The 19,749-nt window shown below is 45.5% G+C and overlaps 1 protein-coding gene across 2 annotated transcripts; it reads left to right on the top strand.

Moving 5' to 3' along the window:
- Positions 1–5,363: 5,363 nt before the first annotated feature.
- On the top strand, positions 5,364–17,753 carry LOC138764111 (hyaluronidase-4-like). Of its 2 annotated transcripts, none has more exons than XM_069939498.1 (3): positions 5,364–6,357; positions 10,693–10,782; positions 17,145–17,753. In XM_069939498.1, exons 1-3 carry the CDS (start codon positions 5,392–5,394, stop codon positions 17,349–17,351), a joined length of 1,263 nt encoding a protein of 420 aa, XP_069795599.1. In that variant the 5' UTR covers positions 5,364–5,391; the 3' UTR covers positions 17,352–17,753. The 2 variants fall into 2 exon arrangements, with proteins under 2 accessions (XP_069795599.1, XP_069795598.1); XM_069939497.1 differs by having other exon boundaries at positions 16,959–17,753.
- The last annotated feature ends 1,996 nt before the right edge of the window (positions 17,754–19,749 follow it).

The raw sequence follows: 19,749 nt of genomic DNA, 5'->3' as shown, positions 1-19,749 counted from the left end.
AATATTAGCAACATTCAGAGCCAATTAAAGTTGGTTAAGAACACGGACGTAGGGAATTAAGTTGGCCAGGTAACAACATCCACTCCCACCTTTAGGTGTAGGGGTCAATTTAAACCGTTTGTCCAATTCCAACATTCCTTTTCCCCAGGTAACCATGAATAAATTTTACGTCCACACACCCAATATGTGCCATTTACAGGCTGCGGGATTCGCAGTCGTGTGACAGTCCAATTCTGCATGCAATTGGAAACTCCTAGTTGGTTCCTCAAAAGGAAGCAACACTCCAGACTGAGGAGTTACTGACTTTGTTAGTTTGGTCGTATCGGCCACCCTTTGTATTTATCTTCAGTGGTTGGATCACTGTTGCTGGGCAAGGTATATATATCAAATAATTCATGTAGGGAGAGAGGGACTGCTACTAAGGGGACTCCTGACTTGCCATGGTGTAGTATTTTCGCACATACCCAACCATCTGTTTGATTTTGGTTCTTAGCATAATTAGTACATAGAGAGATAAAAGAATTTTTAGGTTCAACACACAAAACTATGATGTATAAGTAGAAATTGAGATAGTAAGCTTAAAAGTTTCATTATTGTAGTTTTCTTTTCTGTCCCTTTTTACTCCTCTTTCTTTCCCTCTGCGGCTGGTAGTGGGTCCACTGGTCCCTTTATTCTTGAAGCGTGTGTCCACCCCTTTTCCTTTGTTCAGACCGCTGTTTCTGTGGTCAACAGTACCAGATATGGTCCGTTCCACCGGGGCTGAAGCTTTTCTTCTTTCCACGATTTGATCAGGACCCATTCACCAGCATTCACAGAGTGGATAGGGAAATCCAGACCCTTAGCTTTTAAATCTACAAGAGAATGAGAGACTGGCAGTAAATAGTTCCTTAAAAACACATCATTACTTTCAACTGTAGGTATTCCTTCTACCCGCCCCAAATATGGGAGTCCAAATAACATCTCGTAAGGGGATATTCTAATGTCTTGTCATGGGGCTGTCCGAATTCTGAAAAGAGCTATCGGTAAGCACTTGGTCCAGGGTAATTTAGTCTCTTCTTTTAGTTTTGTCATTTGCCTTTTTAAAGTGGCTTTCATTCGCTCCACTCTTCCCGAACTCTGTGGATGCCATGGTGTATGCAGCTTCCATTCTATCCCTAAGGCTTCACAGACCAGGCTGTGAATTTTAGAAGCTAAGTGTGTTCCTCAAACTGAATCGATGGACTTGGCTATTCCATATTAGGGTACAATTTGTTCCAGAATTATTTTTAACCACTGCTTGTGCAGTGGCATTGATGGTGGGGAACGCTTTGACCCATCTTGTGAAGTAGTCCACTATTACTAGTAGAAGTTTCCATCGCTGGACCTTAGGGAGTTCGGTGAAATCCACTTGTATCCATTGAAATGGCCGGATTGCTAAAGGTTGTCCTCCTACAGGCATAGCTTTCATAACTTTCTTATTAACCTTTAAACAGATCAAACAGTGGTTCACTGTCTGTCTTGATAGGATATAGACTGCTCTGCAGGCGAAAGTTCGTAAGAATGCATCACACAATGCTTGCGCTCCCCAGTTCCCCTAGTATCTGCCAGGTGATTTCTTTATTTAACAATTGTCTTCCATTGGGGAGCCACCATTTTCCATCTTCTGTCTTTGTTGCTCCCATCTTTTTCATTTGTTCTTCTTCAACCCTTCTCTGAGAGGTATCAGAGACATCATGTGCCACTGTTCCTGATCGTGCCACTGTTCCTGATCGTGCCGCTTGTCGGGCCAGTTCATCAGCCATTGATTTCCTTGCGCTTCTGGTGAGTTATTTTTAAAAATGTTTTTTCATACAGGTACACAATCCTTTATCCAGAACTGACAAGGTGCCGCACATGAGGCACAAGAGAAAATGCTGTGGTATAACAGGAAACATACTAGCGTGTGTAGAGCATTGGCTGATTGGCAGGAAGCAGTGAGTCAGAATATAGGAATCATATTCTGGTTGGTTGCCAGCTGTTAGTGGTGTTCCACAGGGATCGGTGTTGGGGATGCTTTTTTTTTAATGTTGTATGTTAATGATTTGGATTATGGAATGAATAACTATGTGGCCAGGTTTGCAGAAAATACAAAGGTTGCTGGAGGAGCAGGTAGTGGAGAGAAACAGGGAGGATGGAGGACTTAGACAGATTAGGAGAATGGGCAGAGAAGTCGCACAGGAAATAGAATGATGAAAGTGTAAAGTCATGCATTTTGGAAAAAAAAGAAAGGGGCAAACTATTTTCTAAATGGGGAGAAAAATTTAAATACCCAGATTGAGTTGGTGGTGAAGAAGTCAAATGAGATGCTGGATTCATTTCAAGAGCAATAGAATAGAGGAGCAGGGAAGTGATGTTGAGGCTTTATAAGACACTGGTGAGTATTGGGATCAGTTTTGGGCTCCTCATTAAATAAAGGATGTGCTGACATTGGAGAGGGTTCCAAGGAGGTTTACTAAGAAATTTTCAGGAACGAAAGAAAAGGGTTCCCATATGAGGAGCATTTGACAGGTCTTAGTCTGTATTTGTTGGAATTTAGGAGAATGAGGGGCAATCTCATTTAAACATTTCAAATGGATTTTTTTTTTAATTTTATGTTTCAATTTTTCCCCAAAAAAGAATAGTCTCACATCTGAAGAAACAATCCTTTTTAACGTATTTACACTTTCTTTTATACAATTCACTTCTCAGTTACAAACAGTCAGCTTACATGTAATTTCTTTCCCTACCCCAGAACTTTGAAAATTAAACTACAACTAGAACAATTAAAGTGACAAACAAAAAAATTGTCAAAAGAAAAGAAATTCAGCGTCCTGCCAGTCTTTCTAATCTACTTCTACTCCTGGAGGTTATTGTCTTTATGTATTTTGTAAAGCTTTTTCGAACTGTGGGCTGTTGTTATAGCTGTGCACCAAAGTACTCTAGATAAGGATGCCATATTTTGGCAAAAGTATTGTACTTATTTCTTAAATTATATGTTATTTTCTACACAGTTGTGTATCTCTGTGGTCCATTGAGTGAAGAGCAGGAGGGAGTCGAACTTGTGGGTGATAGCAATGTATTTTTTGGTACTGACAGGTCTCCAGATCCAGCGGGAAGTCTGTTCCCGTAATCCTAGTTAATATATTAGATAATTCCAACAAAAAGGGTCTCACCTTCATGGAGGTCCATGTGGAATGTATAAAGGCACCAATTTCTAACCCACGCCTGAAGCACATTTCCGATATCTCTGATTTTCCTTTATGTAATTCTTGTGGTGTGAGATATAATTGGTGTAAGAAATTATATTGTATCAATCTTAGTCTGGTGTTGATCACTAATGTTACATGTTCCCTACATGAATCTGACCAACACACTTCACCAATCATTATTCTCAAGTCCGACTCCCACATCTTCCTCTATCTTTGCAGGCCCAGTTTTGGGCTCTCACTTTGAAATACAAAGTACATTCTGGATATAAATTTGGGGACCATCTCCCAGTCGAAGTAGCCCTTCCACCTCATTCCCTTTAGGTGGGGTCATGGTTGGGCCCCATTTTTCCCTCAGGAAGGATCTTAACAGTAAAAAGTAGTGAAAGGTTCCATTAGGCCAATCATATTTATCCTTCATTTGTTCTAAAGGACATGAGCTGTCTATTCTCATAGCAGTCCTCAATAGTTCGGATCCCCTTTCGGTGCCAAATATCCAGAATTTTGTTACCTAAATTCATAAGCATTAGTTCATTGGACATTAAGGGTGCTTTTGGCAATATTACAATCTCTTTACCGATACAATCATTCATTTCCTTTCAAATTTTTACCGGATGTTCTTTTATTTATTAATTTGGTATTTGATTTGTAAATGAAACATTTCAAATGTTGAAAGACGTGGACAGAGCAGATATGGGAGATCTCAGCCAAAACCTTTCCCACTATCGAGATCCTCTACGGGGAACACTGCTGCCTGAGGGCAGCAGCAATCATCAAAGACCCACACCTCCCAGCAAATGCTCTGTTCTTGCGGCTGCCATCAGGAAAGAGGTGTCAGTGCCACAAGACTCGCACCATCTGGTTCAGGAACAGGGGCTACCCTTCCCCAATCAGACTCCTCAACAACAAACTCAATCAGGTCCTCACTTAAGGAATCCTACTCATGCACTTTATTATTGAATATTTATTTTTTTCTGTAATGCACCGTCAGTCCATTTACATTTTTCTTTGTTTACATTTCTCTCTTTTGTAAGCATATCTTTTCTTGAGGACAATTTTTTGCACTACCAATAAGTAGAAATTTTGTATGGCCCAAAGGAAAAAATTCTCAGGGTTGTAAGTGATGTCATGACTGTACAATAAAACCCCTGGTACGCAGATTTGTTCCTCCTCTCTCACCCTGTGGCTGTGGCCACTTCGTAGTGGCAATTTCTGGTCAGGACCCACAGTTCAAGGAAAAAAATCGTCCAACGACTCACCCGACATTGAGAGAGTTGGTGCCTCACCAGCCCATCATTCTGGGACCTTACCATTAATGGCCAGTAGATACAATAGACCTCAGGTGAATCTGAGGTAAGGCGGGAAAACTAGGGTTTATATTAGGGTAGGTGAGGGTGGAGCCAAGGGAGGAGCCAGCAATCCGAATAATACACAGACAGTGAATTCCAGTTTCCTGCAAGGTTTATATATTTATGCAAGTGAAATTTGTTCACTGTAAGTACAATATAGTATTTTTGTCTTTTAAGCTGTTTTGTCTTAATACAAGTATATTAGTTTGGCATTGTAAGAGCAAGTCTCAAGCAACCAGAAAATACACTTATTCAGCATCCACCAATCCCCATAGGTGCCGGATACTAGGGACCTAGGTTTGACTTTACTCTGGCAATAAATCTGAACTTTGATAAGCCATGAAGTGCTCTTTGAATTTGCATGTCCTCAGCAGCTGCAGTCCTGAGATGACTGGGAACAGACCTCATTAAACCATGGCCGTGGCTTCAACTCTTTCGCTCTCCAACGTGAGCCGGCCACCTGATCATCCAACCAGCAGTGCGCACCCTCCAAGCCCTGACCCTTGCCCCTCCAGTGGGCAATGCTGCCTTTTCAAATGAATAAAGTGGGAACCTGGCAGGTGTGATCAATCATTCCAGAGGTCTGGAAGCTTGGGCTCCATTTATTGGCTGACGTGGAGATGATGGATTGACTTGTTTCTCAGATACCCTCTAGCTCACCTATGTGTTATCACAAAGGTGGTCAACTTCTGAGCAGAACAATCAATCCTGTGAGGGCCCCATTCTGTGTAACCATGATAACAGAATGGTTGGTGCATTCCAAGTTTTACTTGTTGACATCACTCATTGCCTGGTCACTGTGAGACATTCTGACATTGCCAAAGTCAGATGAGCAACTGATGGACTGGAGTTGGCGTGGACTAGGCGGGCAGCTGCGACTGTGCAAGCCATCGCACCCTTCACTTTGCCCTCTCTGTGCCACACTGTGCCTTCTGGCCATTGCCCATGCTGCTCAAGCCAACTCCACCAAACACGCTTTGCCCCCGAGAATGAAGGACCAGCCCTTCCAGGTCTACTGGAACATTCCGACAGCCAAATTCAGTACTCTCCAACTGGAGGAGTTTGGGATTGTCACCAATGAAAGAGAAGAATTCATAGGCGAGAACATCACCATATTTTACGTTGGACAGTTAGGTAAATATCCCCACTATAATAATGGCCAACCAGTCGATGGAGGTTTCCCACAAAATGCCAGCCTCAAGGGGCATACTGAGAAAATGAAGATTGACGTCCAGAAGTATTTGTCCAGGAACTTCAAGGGCCTGGCGGTTATTGACTGGGAGGAGTGGAGACCACTCTACCAGCGTAACTGGGGCAAGAAAAATATCTACCGGGAGAAATCGCAGGAGCTTGTGCAGGTGAAACACCCAGACTGGTCCCCCACTCAGATCAGGGAGCAAGCCCAGAAGGAGTTTGACAAGGCAGCGAGAAACTTCATGAGACAGACACTGATGCTGGGCCAGGCGCTGAGACCACAAGCCCTCTGGGGCTTCTACCTGTTCCCGGACTGCTACAACTATCACTATGGAAGCCAGTTTGCAGAGTTCAGTGGCCTCTGCCCTGCAATAGAAATTAAGCGCAATAATCAGCTGCGCTGGCTGTGGTCACAGAGTGATGCACTTTACCCCTCCGTTTACCTTGAAGAAAGCCTCAAGTCCTCTGAACGTGGAAAGCTGTATGCAAGGTGGCGGATACACGAGGCCATGCGGCTGTCGTTAGTGGGAGACTCAGAGCACGCACTTCCAGTCTACGTATACTCCCGCTCAAACTACATGGTCACACAGACATTGCGCGGGTTGACTCGGGTAGGTGGAGGCCACACACCAGGTTATGGGAGGGTCAGGGACATACTATGGAAGCAGCAGTGCAGACATCACTTTCTGTACCACCGGGAGACGGAGAAAGATAAATGATTTAAACAACTGATATTGGATTTGAATCGAAAGGAGGTTTTGTGTGTGTGGTGTGGGAGTACTCAGGCAGAATTCTTGTTCAGAAGAAGTCTGCTGCTTGTAAGTAAAGGTCTGCTGTCTCCATCGATGCAGTTCAAGCAATTAACTTACAGCATCAGCAATCTGGACTGGATTTGGGTTCGAATCCCTCGCTGTATGTCAGGTACATTCTTCCCGTGTGCATGATTTCCTCCCACCCTTCAGAAATATACTGAGTATGGGGTGTAAATTTGGTGGCACAGACTCGTAGGGCCAAATTAGCCTGTTACAGTGCTGTTTGTCTAATTTTTTTTGAACTGGTAGTTTACCGGGTGGATTTACTCCCCTACGGAACTACTATCTTTCATCTAATTTCCTCGTTAAAAGTTTAGCATCGGGGACTCTATGGATGGTTAATCACTGATTAGCTCGGCAGTTGGTTGTTGATGACTCTTCAATGGTATCTCGAAGGACTGGGGATTTTGGGAGGCTTTGGCAGATTGCCAAGGAGCCAGTTGACAAAGAATCTGAGGATTTCTGTTCATTGCTCTGCTATCTCATCGTCCAGATAAAGGAATCACATCTCGGACGCTGGTTTTGATGTGGGGAATATGGGATGGCGTGGACTGAGGAGGACTGAGTTAACACGACCGACCAGTCAACATGAAACCTGCCCCCTCCTGTTGTGGACCATTATTTATTACAGTTTGTTTGTTTTTTGTAAATATGCCAGACCCGTCTTCCAAAAGATGTGGGCTCTATAGGAGTTGCGCTGGACCAGTGACTTCAACGACCCCATAACCAGGAATTCTTTCGCATCGCTGGGAGACGAGAATATGATCATGATCCTTGTCCCCAACTATCATGGTTAGAAAACACGCAAAGGCTGTGGTGGGGAGGGATGGGACCCCAGGCATTACAGAGAGTGTGAAAATGGAGGGGAAATCCGTGATTTGTCTACAAAACGCGAAGGCAGTGGGTTTAATGGTGAGTTGAGTCGATTCATGGACCCACCACCCATCTGTTACTTCAGTGGCCTGGTTGAGACCGTGTTTTACAGAGATATGGAATGTGTGAGGGTCAGGCTCTGTTCGTGAGCTTGAAGGGATTTGCTCCTTTAGTTCTGGCTGCATTTCAGTCCCACACTCCTGACCTTTGGGCACCTGGTATGGAGGAGGGAGGGTCGGTCCAGAGTTGTCCTCGTCGCTCTGGTACTGGGCCTGGCCAAGATGGGCATGAGTCCAGGAAGTGGGCAGTTGAGTGTTCAGCTTGGGCTGACTACCTGCCCCTCTTCTGAGGACACCTGTGTCCCCGTGTATCCCTGGAGAAGGAGCAGTTTGGTGGGTCTCTTGGAACGGTTGACTCCCTGAGGATTTGTCAATATTGATGGAGATAATCATGTTTCAGTTTGTAATAGGTTTTGTGTGAAATGGTCTGAATTGTAAACTAATGTAGTACTTGTAACTTTTGGAAAATGAATAATGAAGGGCCTGAGGGAGGGTCACATTGTGGTGGTGGGAGAGGGGCAGTGACTTAACCATAGGGGTGTTTTTTCCCCTGTCACGAGGGGGAAAAGAGAGTGTGACAGGTTGGACTAATTTTGGCAGCTTTCCTCGGACAGACAGGTTTCAGCCCAGTCACTGGAAGGAAGGGGTGTTTGTGTGATGGTTGGAACTGTGTTCACAACTCTCTGCAGTGTCTCCACCCATACAACTGTTGCTAAATACCATTCCCACTCCATCTTCAAATTTACCAACATCACCACAGTACTTGTAAAAACACACAATAATGGAGAAACCCAACAGATCGAACAGTATCCTTTATAACCGACATTTCAGGCTTGAGCCCTTCATCAAGGTATGTATTTTTTCCCTTTGCTACATGAAGGACACTGTTTGACCTGATGAGCTTCTCCAGCATTTTGTGTTTTTTTACTTCATCCATGGTGTCTGCAGATTTTGGTGATTTACTTCACCACCAGGTACTGGGTCAGGTGTCAAATACCGATGAGACGGAATTCAAGAAAGAGATTGAACGTCTAGTGGAACCGTTAGTGACACAGTTAGCGGAGTGCAGCGTTGTTACAGCACCAGGAACTTGGTTCGAATCCGGTCCTGTCTGTAAGGAGTTTGTATGTTCTCCCCATGTCTGCATGGGTTTCCTTCAGGTGCTCTGGTAATCAGGCAACACAGGCTCGTGGGCTGAAAGGGCCTGTGACTGGGCTGTAGGTCTAAATTTGAAAAATTTACATTTAAAAACAACCTTTCTTTCAACATCAGTAAGTAAAAGATGATCACTGGCTTCAAGAAAGTGTATCAATGTCTCTACTTTCTTTGGAGAGCAAGAAAGTTCAGCATGTCCCCCCCCCCCCCCCACCCGACAATCAACAACTACAGATTCGTTATCGAAGGCCAATCCGCTGAATGCATAAAACACAGAGGTGCAGGAGGAGCTCAGCAGGTCACTCGGCATCCATAGGAGATAAAGATATATCACTGACATTTCAGGCCTGGGCCCTTCTTCAATGTGTCCATTGCAGAGTGGGACAGGAGCTGCTCTGCTCCAGGTCAGGAGAAGCTGCAGAAGGTGGTGATTGCACCCCAGAGCATCACACAAACCTCCCTTCCTTCTGTGGATTCCATCTACATCTCCCGCTACCCGGGAAAGTCAGCCAACATCCTGAAGGACCCATCACACCCCAGGCTCCTCCCTTGTGCCATCGTGGAGAAGCTCAAGCTAACAGGCAGCTTCTTCCCTGCAGCCATCAGGCACCTGAAGGAACCCCACGCTGTCCTGCTTGGTGCTAACGCATCTTCCTTTTCATTTTCTTTCAATATACAAAAGTGCTGGAAAACCCCAGCAGGTCACATGGTGTTCTTTATAATAATAAAGACATGCAACAATAATTTTGGTCAAATCAAACATAATCTGTACAACTATAAAGAACTCTGTCTGACCTGCTGAGTTTCTCCAGCACTTCTGTATATTAAAACTACAATCACAGCATCTGCAAACTTTCATGTTGAACTACCTTCAAGTCAAGTCACCTTTTTTTATTGTTCATACCATGCTCGCACAGTTAAGGCGAGATAGCATTTCTTCAGGACCACTCAGCATATTTATAAAAATATAACTTGGAATAGAAGTTAAACTCATTAAAATATTAAATCATATATTATAAGAGTCCCCAGTACCGAGGTATTCTATGCACAGTACTCTGGGAGTTCAGGAGCCTGATGGCTTGGGGGAAAAAACAGTTGCCCAATTAGTGCTATGGTACCTCCTACCAGATGGTAGAAGGGAGGACAGTTTACATGAGGGGTGTGGGAGTCCTTCACAATGTTTATTGCCTTTTGCCTGCACAAGTGTTGTCCACGTCCTTCACAGTAGGAAGAGAGCCTCCAGCTATCTTTTCTGCTGTTTTCACATTGTAATCCTTTAAGCTCTGTTCACACGGCTCTGAGAGAGAAACAGTTAGACTGCTCACAGAACAACCCTTCTCATTGAACTTGGTATTTGGTGACAAAAAAAACTTGAACATTATAGTTTCTTGACATCTCGGAGAGCAATTTCTGGCAAGATCTGTAATGCATCAGGACAGGAAACTTTCTATGGTACATTCCTTGATGAAGGACTCTAGTCTGAAACATTGGTTGTGTATCTATCTTTGCTCTATAAAGTACACTGTTTGACCTGCTGAGTTTCTCCACCATTGTGTTTTTATAGTTTATATTTTCTATAAAGCAACTACAAACTTTGGTAAGACATGCTGAGGAAATGACAGATATTCTTATCCTGCGAAACCAGGGGAATGTTTTTAGTAATATTTACACTTCAAATTGCCTCTCCACTGTAGAAACAGGCATAAACTTTTCTCCAACCCACTTGCTGGAGTCAACAAGGAATCTCGTCCCATTCTCTTCTCGTGTACCTCAGAAAGTTTAACGACTGTAGGTTCCCTGTCATACTAAAGATCGATCATCTGTTATTGATGACCACGGCTGTACCACAGATAAACCACGGCTGTACTACAGATAAACCATGGCTGTACCATGGATAAACCACGGCTGTACCAAAGATAAATCACCACTGTACCACAGATAAATCACCGCTGTACCACAGATAAATCACCATTGTACCATAGATAAATCATCACTGTACCACAGATACCTCTGTACCACCTGCTTATTCCTTGCCTTTTTATTGCAGCTGGATTTGATCCATACTATTGGGCAGAGTGCAGCAATGGGAGCAAGAGGAGTGATCCTGTGGGGAGGTATCGATTTCTCTAGGACAAAGGTAAGTTGATGTACACTACCCTTACACACCCAACACTTAGACTCATTTCCTTTACACACACTCAGCTATCATTAATGTCCACGAAAACAGTAAAAATGGCCAAGAACCAGGGTATTTTTGGTGGGTCACATCTGGAGATGCATGGGAGTGGTGAATGGCTCCACCTGGAGATGGTTGGGATGGAAGTAGAGGTGGACCCCACCTGGAGATGGGTGTGGGTGGGGATGTGCTCCACCTAGAGATGGGTGGGGGTAGGAGACTGCCTGTTCCAGAAAGACCAGGATCACTGAATGCAGATCCATCAGTGTCAGCTTGGATTCAGAACTGGGGTGGTCATAGAGATGGGCAGCGTTGGGGATATGCAGACTAACAGCTGGATAACATGGCCAGCACCAATGTGTGGGACTGAAGGCCCTTTTTCCATGTTGCAAAACCTTATGTCTATGACAACACAGATTGCTGGAGTCAAAGGGTTCAGCAGTATGTAGATTATGGATATGGGTGCGGAATTGACAAATGGAGTCTATTCCAGAGGAGAGAGCTTTTGCATTTTGGAAAGTCAAATGTACTTTTAGGAGTAGTGGTATACAGAGTAGATAGAGTTATTAGAAGGTAAGGGTCAGTTTGTTTACATAGGTCGGCAGAGCATCATGGGCCAAAGAGTCTCAACTGTGCTGGAATGTTCTATATTCTATCGTCTAGGGTAAAAAAAAACTGTGTGACTTGCTGGGCTTCATCGATTGGGGTGCTGAAGATCAAAATCAGGGAGTCATGTTGCAGCTGTATAAAACTTTGGTCAGGCAACACACTGAGTCGTGTGTTGTTCTGGTCACCACATTACAGGACGGATGTGGAGGCTCTGGAGGAGGTGCAGAGGAGATTCACCAGGATGTTTCCAAGAGATTGGACAATCCTGTTTTCTCTGGGAAGTCAGAAACTGAGTGGAGATCTGATGGAGGTTTATAAAATTATCAGAGGCTTTGATTGGGAAGATAGTTTGTTTCCCAGGGTGGGAATGCTAAATACTATAGAGGACCCAGGTTGAAGGTGAGAGTGGGAAGTGAAAAGGTTTACAAGGAGAGTGCTTGGTGCTTCAAGCTCCCTGCATGGGGAGGTAATAGACAGGTACATACATGAACAGACAGGGAATGGAGGAACAGATCATGTACTGTTTAATTTGGTGTAAGAGTCGGCACAGACATCGTAGGCCAAAGGGCCTGTTAATATGCACGACTATTCTGTCTTCCAAGATGGTGTAGAGGTCGAAATTAGAAATAAAACTCCAACAGTCACTCACAGCAGGCTTCCTGATAGTGAGCGGGTAGATCTGTAGACCTTTCACAGGGAGTGTCAGAGGGTGGAACTTTCCTCATATAAACCGAGTTTACCATTCGTGTGAGAGGACAAGAGGGAGATGAAATGTTGAAAGTGGGATCAGGAGAGATTTTTGGAGCAATTGTGTGGGTGGTCCCTATTGGAGAAGGGGGCAATAATCTTAAGGAATGAAGTTGGTTGATAGAGCTCATCATTAATATGGATAAGCTAGACTCAGGGTACCAACCATAAATCAAGTTTCCAGGAACAAAACCTCTGGTATCCGGCACCTATGGGGATTGGTAGATGCCGAATAAGCATATTTTCTGGTTGCTTGAGACTTATTCTTACAATGTCTAACTAATACATCTGGATTAAGAATAAACAGTTTAAAAAGCAAAAATACAATACTCTTCTTAAAATGAACAAACTTCACTTGCATGAACATAGAAACCTTAAAGCATTTACTTTATTTTCAGTCACATTTTTTGAAAATATTTAACTGCTGCTGCATCTGCTGGTTCCTCCCCCTCCAGGGAGCCGCCAGAAAGATGAATAATAACCATATCGATAATTAAAAACCCCTCCCCTGTTCTGTTTGGGAAATATCAGGTTTGGTGAGTTCACAAAGGTAACTTTATTGAACACACGGGAGACAAACAGGGGAAGACATCAAACGATACTTAATTACTCTACTACTAAACAACTATGTAGACATTCACATCGGACCCAGGTTGGACTCTGATACCAGTAGCTGCCTATTTTCTACACCTGGGGTGGGCAACCTATGGCCCTAATTTATTCGGCCCGGTGCACGGCTGCCCGCCCCTTGGTGTGAGGGTCCCCCACTTCTTGGTGCACAGTTTCCTCCACATTGTGCACGGCTCCCCTGCCCTTTGTATTGGAGGCTCTCACTCTCTGTGCACAGCTCCCCCGCCCTCTGCGCTAAAGACCCCTCCCTGACCTCTGTTATGGATACACCCCCCCATCCTCTGAGCTGGAGGTGCCCACCGTGATGTTCTCCCACCTCTCATGGTAACATCATCCCACTGTCTGTGGGAGCCTTCTCCTCTGCCTGAGATTCCATCTCTTCTGTAAGAGACCCATCTCTTCTGTAAGAGACCCATCTCTTCTGTGAGAGACCCGTGTCTGTGATAATCCATCTCTCCCTCTGCAACATCACCTCTTTCTGTAACTCTCTTTCAACATCTCTGTGTGGTACTCCTCTCTCTTTCTCTCTCTCTCACTTCCTGCTTCTGTGTGTGTATATGACACCACCTCTGTGTGACTCCTCGTCTCTCTGCAGTCATCTGCCTCCCTATGTTGAACTCCCTCTCAGAGTGTTATCCTTCCTCTCGCTGGATTGGACTTCCTAACTGTGAGTGTGAATCCCTCTCTTTGTGAGTGGCTCCCCCTATCTGCGTAAATCTCTCTCTCACTGCCACTTCCTATCTCTGTGACCTGCCCCTCTCTCTGCATGAGAGCCCCCTCTCTTCGTGTGAGGCTCACCCTCTCTTCATGTGACATTCCCACTCTCCATTGTGACATTCTCCCCCTCACACTGCTGTCTGTTTTGGGGTTATTTTGTTTTCATTGTGAATAATTTTTCTCCTTTTTGACTTTTATGGTTTTTTTTAATTGTGTCATTTTGATGACTAACTGGTGATTTTTGGTGCATTTCCAGATTTGAAGATGTCTTCCCTGACCTGAATCGTATTCATTCCATTTATTTATTTATTCCATCTATTTATTTAATTTATTGTTACATCAGTGCGACCCGCCATTCAACCACTGACACACCTTCCAGCCCACTCATGGTAAAAGGTTGCCCATCCCTGGTCTACACGCTCCTTCATGTGTACACACTTCACAGACAAGGACTTTCAAACACACTCCCTGTACCAACAGGGATGCAGCTCTCTGCAAGTACTAATCTATCACAGTTCTACAGCTCATCTTAAGTGTAGCACACAGCTTACCCACAACTCCTCCAGTGATGTCCACAGTAGTGACCTGGCATATGGCTTGGACTAAGAGGCAGAGAAAAAAATGTGGTATGCATTGATGTTTTATGCTGTTCTGAGCTGGGTGTCTGCCCAATGACGACACTGAATCATTTAAATGAGCCAACAGTAAGGTGTGCACTGATGGGTGGCCAGAGTCCAACCTTGATTGGCAGGTGATGCGACTTCCAAATAAGTTCCAAATAGGGAAATCTGTTCCTCCACAATCCACATATAACATCCCCCAAGTTTATAGATAAAGCCTCTGACTGGGATGACTCCTAATAACCAGAGATAAGGAGACACTTTAAGAGAGTCACCCTATTGGCGAGCGGATCAACCAGCTCTTCATCCTGGGCGACGCCATTGCTGTTTCCCACAACTTTATTCAAACAGCTGCTACAAGCAAAGCCCGTCCAAGGCACTCCGCTTGCTGAATATTCATTCCTGTCTTTCTTCACAGAACACTTAAACTTTGAAATTGTGTATTTTTTAACTATTACTTTATTCTTATTTATTTTAATTTTTCTCAATAGTTTTGCCAGTTGCTTGAATTCCGGATACCAGGGGTTTTATTGTAGTGATAGAAAAGAATGGGATGGTCTGGAAACTAAAGTCCTGAATCTAAATAGGTCATATGCATTAAATGATAGGCTATTAACGCCTCAAACCGTGCATCTTGGCGCCTCACAGTTTGGCGGGCAGCAACCTCCTTTGAAGAAGACCGCAGAGCCCACCTCACTGACAAAAGGCAAAGGAGGAAAAACCCAACACCCAACCCCAACCAACCAATTTTCCCCTGCAACCGTGTCTGCCTGTCCCGCATCGGACTTGTCAGCCACAAACGAGCCTGCAGCTGACGTGGACTTTTTACCCCCTCCATAAATCTTCGTCCGCGAAGCCAAGCCAAAAATTGAGATGTGCAGAGCAACAAAGGGATTTAGGAGTGATGGTAAATAGTACCCTCAAGGCTGATACTCAGGTAGATGGTATGGTGAAGAAGGCATTTGGAATATTGGCCTTCATAAATCGGAGTTTTGAATTCAAGAGTAGGGAGGTTATGATGAAATTGTACAAGGCATTGGTGAGGCCAAATTTGGAGTACTGTGTACAGTTTTGGTCACCAAATTATAGGAAATATATAAACAAAATAGAGAGAGTGCTGAGAAGGTTCACGAGAATGTTGACAGGATTTCAAGGTTTGAGTTACAGGGAAAGGTTGTGCAGACTGGGGCTTTTTTCTCTGGAGCGTAGAAGATTGAGAGGGGACTTGCTAGAGGTGTTTAAGATTTTAAAAGGGACAGACAGAGTAAATGTGAATAGGCTTTTTCAATTAAGAGTGAGGGAGATTCAAACTAGAGGGCATGGTTTAAGATTTTTTTTTATTAAATTTTTTATTTTTCACACCATAAATCACAATAGCCATGATATACATTTTTTTCTTTTTCACACATTTACAGTGACTTTTTCTCCCCCCCCCCTCCTCCCAAGACACCCCCCCAACCCCCCCCCTCTCATCCATTTTAGGTATACAATCTAGGTTGCATTAATTCAGTCAGACAATGTTGTCATTCAACGAGGGCATGGTTTAAGATTGAAGGGAGAAAATTATAAGGGGAACATGAGGGTAAATTTCTTTACGCAAAGGGTGGTAGGGATGTGGAATGAGCTTCCGACAGACATGGTCGAGGCGGGATCATTGGTTACATTTAAGGAAAGACTGGATAGTTACATGGATAGGAGAGGACTGGAGGGGTATGGACTGGGTGCTGGTCAGTGGGACTAGGAGGGTGGGGATTTGTTACAGCATGGACTAGTAGGGCCAAACTGGCCTGTTCTGTGCTGTAAGTGGTTATATGGTTATTAATTGGAAAAAGGGCTGATTCCAAACTTTCACAAGAGTGGGAGCAGGTACCTGGGGGAGCAGAAGCAGCATTAGATTTTAACCTGAAAGTTTAGATGGGACATGAGGAAGGTTTTTAATCACCCAGTGATTGCTAGGTACCTGAGGAGGTGATGGAAGAGGCAAAGATGCACACACTTAGAACATTTCTAAACTGCCAACTGAATTGTCAAAGCATTGAAATCTGCTTGAGGACCTCAACAGATTGAGTGGCATCTGTGGGAGAAACTGAATTGTCAATATTTTGGAACGATAAACTCATCTTGCTGAGGTTTCAGCTGAGCCCCTTTGCAGGAGCCCTTTGCCTGAGCCCAGTGCCTGAGCTCTGTGGCTGAGCCTAATGCCTGAGCCCTGTGCCTGAGCTCCATGGCTGGCCTTGTGCCTGAACTCTGTGCCTGAGCTCTGTGCCTGAGCCCCATGCCTGAGCTCCGTGGCTGAACCCCGTGGCTGAACCCCATGCGTGAGCTCCATGGCTGGCCCTGTGCCTGAACTCCATGCCCGAGCCCTGGGTGCCTGAGCCCAGTGCCTGAGCTCTATGGCTGAATTCTGTTCCTGAGCATAGCTGAGCCCCATGCCTGAGCTCCGTGGCTGAGTCCTGTGCCTGAGCCCCGTGCCTGAATTCCATGGCTGAGCTCCATGCCTGAGCCCAGTGCCTGAGCTCTATGGCTGAGTTCTGTGCCTGAGCATAGCTGAGCCCCATGCCTGAGCTCCGTGGCTGAGTCCTGTGCCTGAGCCCCGTGCCTGAATTCCATGGCTGAGCTCCATGCCCGAGCACTGTGCCTGAGCCCCGTGGCTGAGCCCCATGGCTGAACCCCATGCCTGAGCTCTGTGGCTGAGCTTAGTGACTTTTGTTGGGCTTGTGGGCAATATGGAGAATGATATAAGAGCAGATCATCTTGGACTTTTCTGGTGGGAGCAGTGCTGTGGGTAACACTCTGCTCCCTCACTGTCTGCAGGCCAATTACCAGGAGGTGAGGAATTACGTGAAAAGCATTCTGGGGCCCTACGTTAGGAATGTCACCACCGCTGTCCATTTGTGCAGCAGGTTTCTATGCTTCAAACATGGCCTGTGTTACCGCAAGCACCCTGAGCAAGATGTTTACTTGCATTTGAATAAGAAAACCTATCACCTTGTCACACAGAGGAAGGGCAAGGCATCTAGCACCTACTTCAAAGGCCACCTAAGCTCCAGGGACAAGAGACAGATGCGTGCCCACTTCAAGTGCCAGTGCTACAAGGGCTGGAAGGGCATCCAGTGTAACCACTACAAGAAGTCCCTGGCTTGTCGAGAGGAACACCCCCTGTTCAGTAGTGCCCTTCTCTTGCTAATCATCTATTTCCTGTGCTGAGAGGAGCTCCTTTCTGAAATGAAATGCAATTTCCTGAACTCAACAGGCTGAGTCTGCTGCTGTCATTAATCGTGTGATTGTTCTGCTGTCAGCCCCTTTCTTTCACTGCGTCCACCTGGTGTCCCTGACTACACTAACTAACCCCATGCTCCTACAGAACTCTAATGTTCCCATGCTTCTTAGAAGCACTCCCTGCCTTCACTGTCTCTTCAGACTGCAACCACCCTCTATGGAAAGAAGTGAAACACAAAAGTCTACAGACATTGCAATTGTAGTAAAAGCACACAGAAGTGCTGGATGATGTAAAAAAAATGCTAGAGAGACTCAGCAGGTCAGACAGTGTCCTTTATGTAGCAAAGGCAGATATTCATAACCGATGTTTCGGGCTTGAGCCCTTCATCAAAGTATGAGAAGATGCCAATGAGTGTCAGAATAAAAGTGGGGGGGGGAGTAGGAAGGGGGCAGGGAAGGAGATGATAGGTGAAGAAAGGAGGGAGGGGACAACAGCACTGGGGGTGGGGGGGTGGGGGAAGGCAGGGCTGTGTAGAAAAAGGTGAGCAGCTTTAATGGAAAGCAGTGAACTCAATGTTCATGCCATCTGGCTGGAGAGGGCCCAGATGGAAAATAAGGTGTTGTTCCTCCAATATACGGGTGGTCGGGGGAAGAACTCAACCAGTCTTGCAGCATCCTCAGGAGGTAAAGATATATGACTAACATTTCGGGCCTGAGACAGGAAGGTGTCAGAAGCAAGAGTGGAGAATTGGAGGTGAAGGAGTCCAGATCAACAGACAAAAGGTGTTAATTGGGTATGATGAGGGAAGGTGAGAATCGATTTTGGCTCTGTGAAAGGAGACAGAGGGAAAATGGAAGAAAGGGAGAGTGAGAGATAGTGAGCGCTGGGGGAAAGGCAGCGAGGGCAGAAGATGGGGGGTGGTTTAACTGAAATTGGAGAAATTGATGTTAATGCCATCCTGCTGGAGGGTGCCCAGATGGACAATGTGGTGTTGTTCCTCCAATATGGGGGCAGGGGTGGAGGAAGGGGGGTCTCAGGGAGGAGGTGTGGCACAGGCAGAACATCTCCTGTGTTCACTGCCAGATTGAGACCACCTGCACATCCTCTCCTCTCCTCCTTCCACAGGGACCGCTCCCTCCTTGACTCCCTTGTCAACTCCTCCCTCCCCATCAATTGTCCCCTTGACACCTACCCCTGTGATTGCAGGAGGTGCTCCACCTGCACCCACGCATCCTCCCTCAGCACCATTCGGGGCCCCAAACAGTCCTTCCAAGAGAAGCAACAACATGTGAATTGCAGGGTCATCTACTGCATCCAGTGTTCCCATGTGGTCGCTTGTACATCGGAAAGACTGGAGGCAGACTGGGAAATTGCATCGTTGAACTCCTCGGCTCTGTCCTCTGCAATAGTGCAGATCTCCCAGTGGTCACCCATTTAAATTCCCCGTCCCATCCCTTACTGACATGTCTGACTATGGTCTCATGTACTGCCAGACTGAGACCACCCACAAATAGGAGGAAAAATCTTCCACCTGGGCACCTTCTAAACAGATGACATTAACATCGGCTTCGCCAGTTTCCAACAAACCCCCCCCCCCCACCCCTCTTCCCTCTGTCGCTTTTCTCCCAGTTCTGTCTCTCTCCGCTTTTCCCTCTGTCTCCTTTCACAGAGCCAAAATCAAAGCTCACCTCTCCTCTTATCATATTCAATTAACACTGTTTGTTGGTCTGAACTCCTTTATTCTGACACCTTCCTAAATTTTGCTTATACTTTGAGGAAGTGCTCAGGCCCGAAAGGTTGGTAATATATCTTTACTTCCTAGGGATGGTGTTCCTCCAGCATTTACTGTGTGTTTTTACTATGTGGAAAGAAACCTTCCTCAGGTTCCCCATCAGCTTCCTGCATCTCCCTGTGACTGTTTTTGACACCCCACCACTGATCTGTTTCCTCATAATTTCAATCAATGGCAGCGAATCAGATTTTCCCCCTCCCCCAACCCCTCTCCACTGCAAGGAAAGTAGGCCCAGCCTTCTGTTCATTCCTTATGACCGGAATGCTACACCCAGGCAACATCCTTGGGAAGCTTCCCTGCTCCCTCTCCAGTGTTCTCACATCCTTCCTGTGGAGCGGGGACCGGAGCTGCTCACAGCCCTGGCAGGCAGGGAGGCTGTTTCCTGACTAGGGTCAGGTCCAAGCTGTGTGACCCGGCGTGGGTGGGGGGGGGAGGAGTGGGGGTGGAGAGAGCAGAGGGCAGGAGATGAGGTTCCAAGCAACTGCTGGATTGCAATTGAATGTAGAATATCTCAACATTGCCTAGAGCTGTGGTTCAAGGTGCCCACGGGAACAAAAATAAAACAAATCACCATCAAACTGCAGATCCTGAAT

The sequence above is a fragment of the Narcine bancroftii genome, chromosome 5 (genome assembly GCF_036971445.1).
Source record: "Narcine bancroftii isolate sNarBan1 chromosome 5, sNarBan1.hap1, whole genome shotgun sequence".
Lineage (NCBI taxonomy): Eukaryota > Metazoa > Chordata > Chondrichthyes > Torpediniformes > Narcinidae > Narcine > Narcine bancroftii.
The sequence above is the reverse complement of the archived record's forward strand: the minus strand, read 5'-3'. Positions and strand labels throughout refer to the sequence as shown.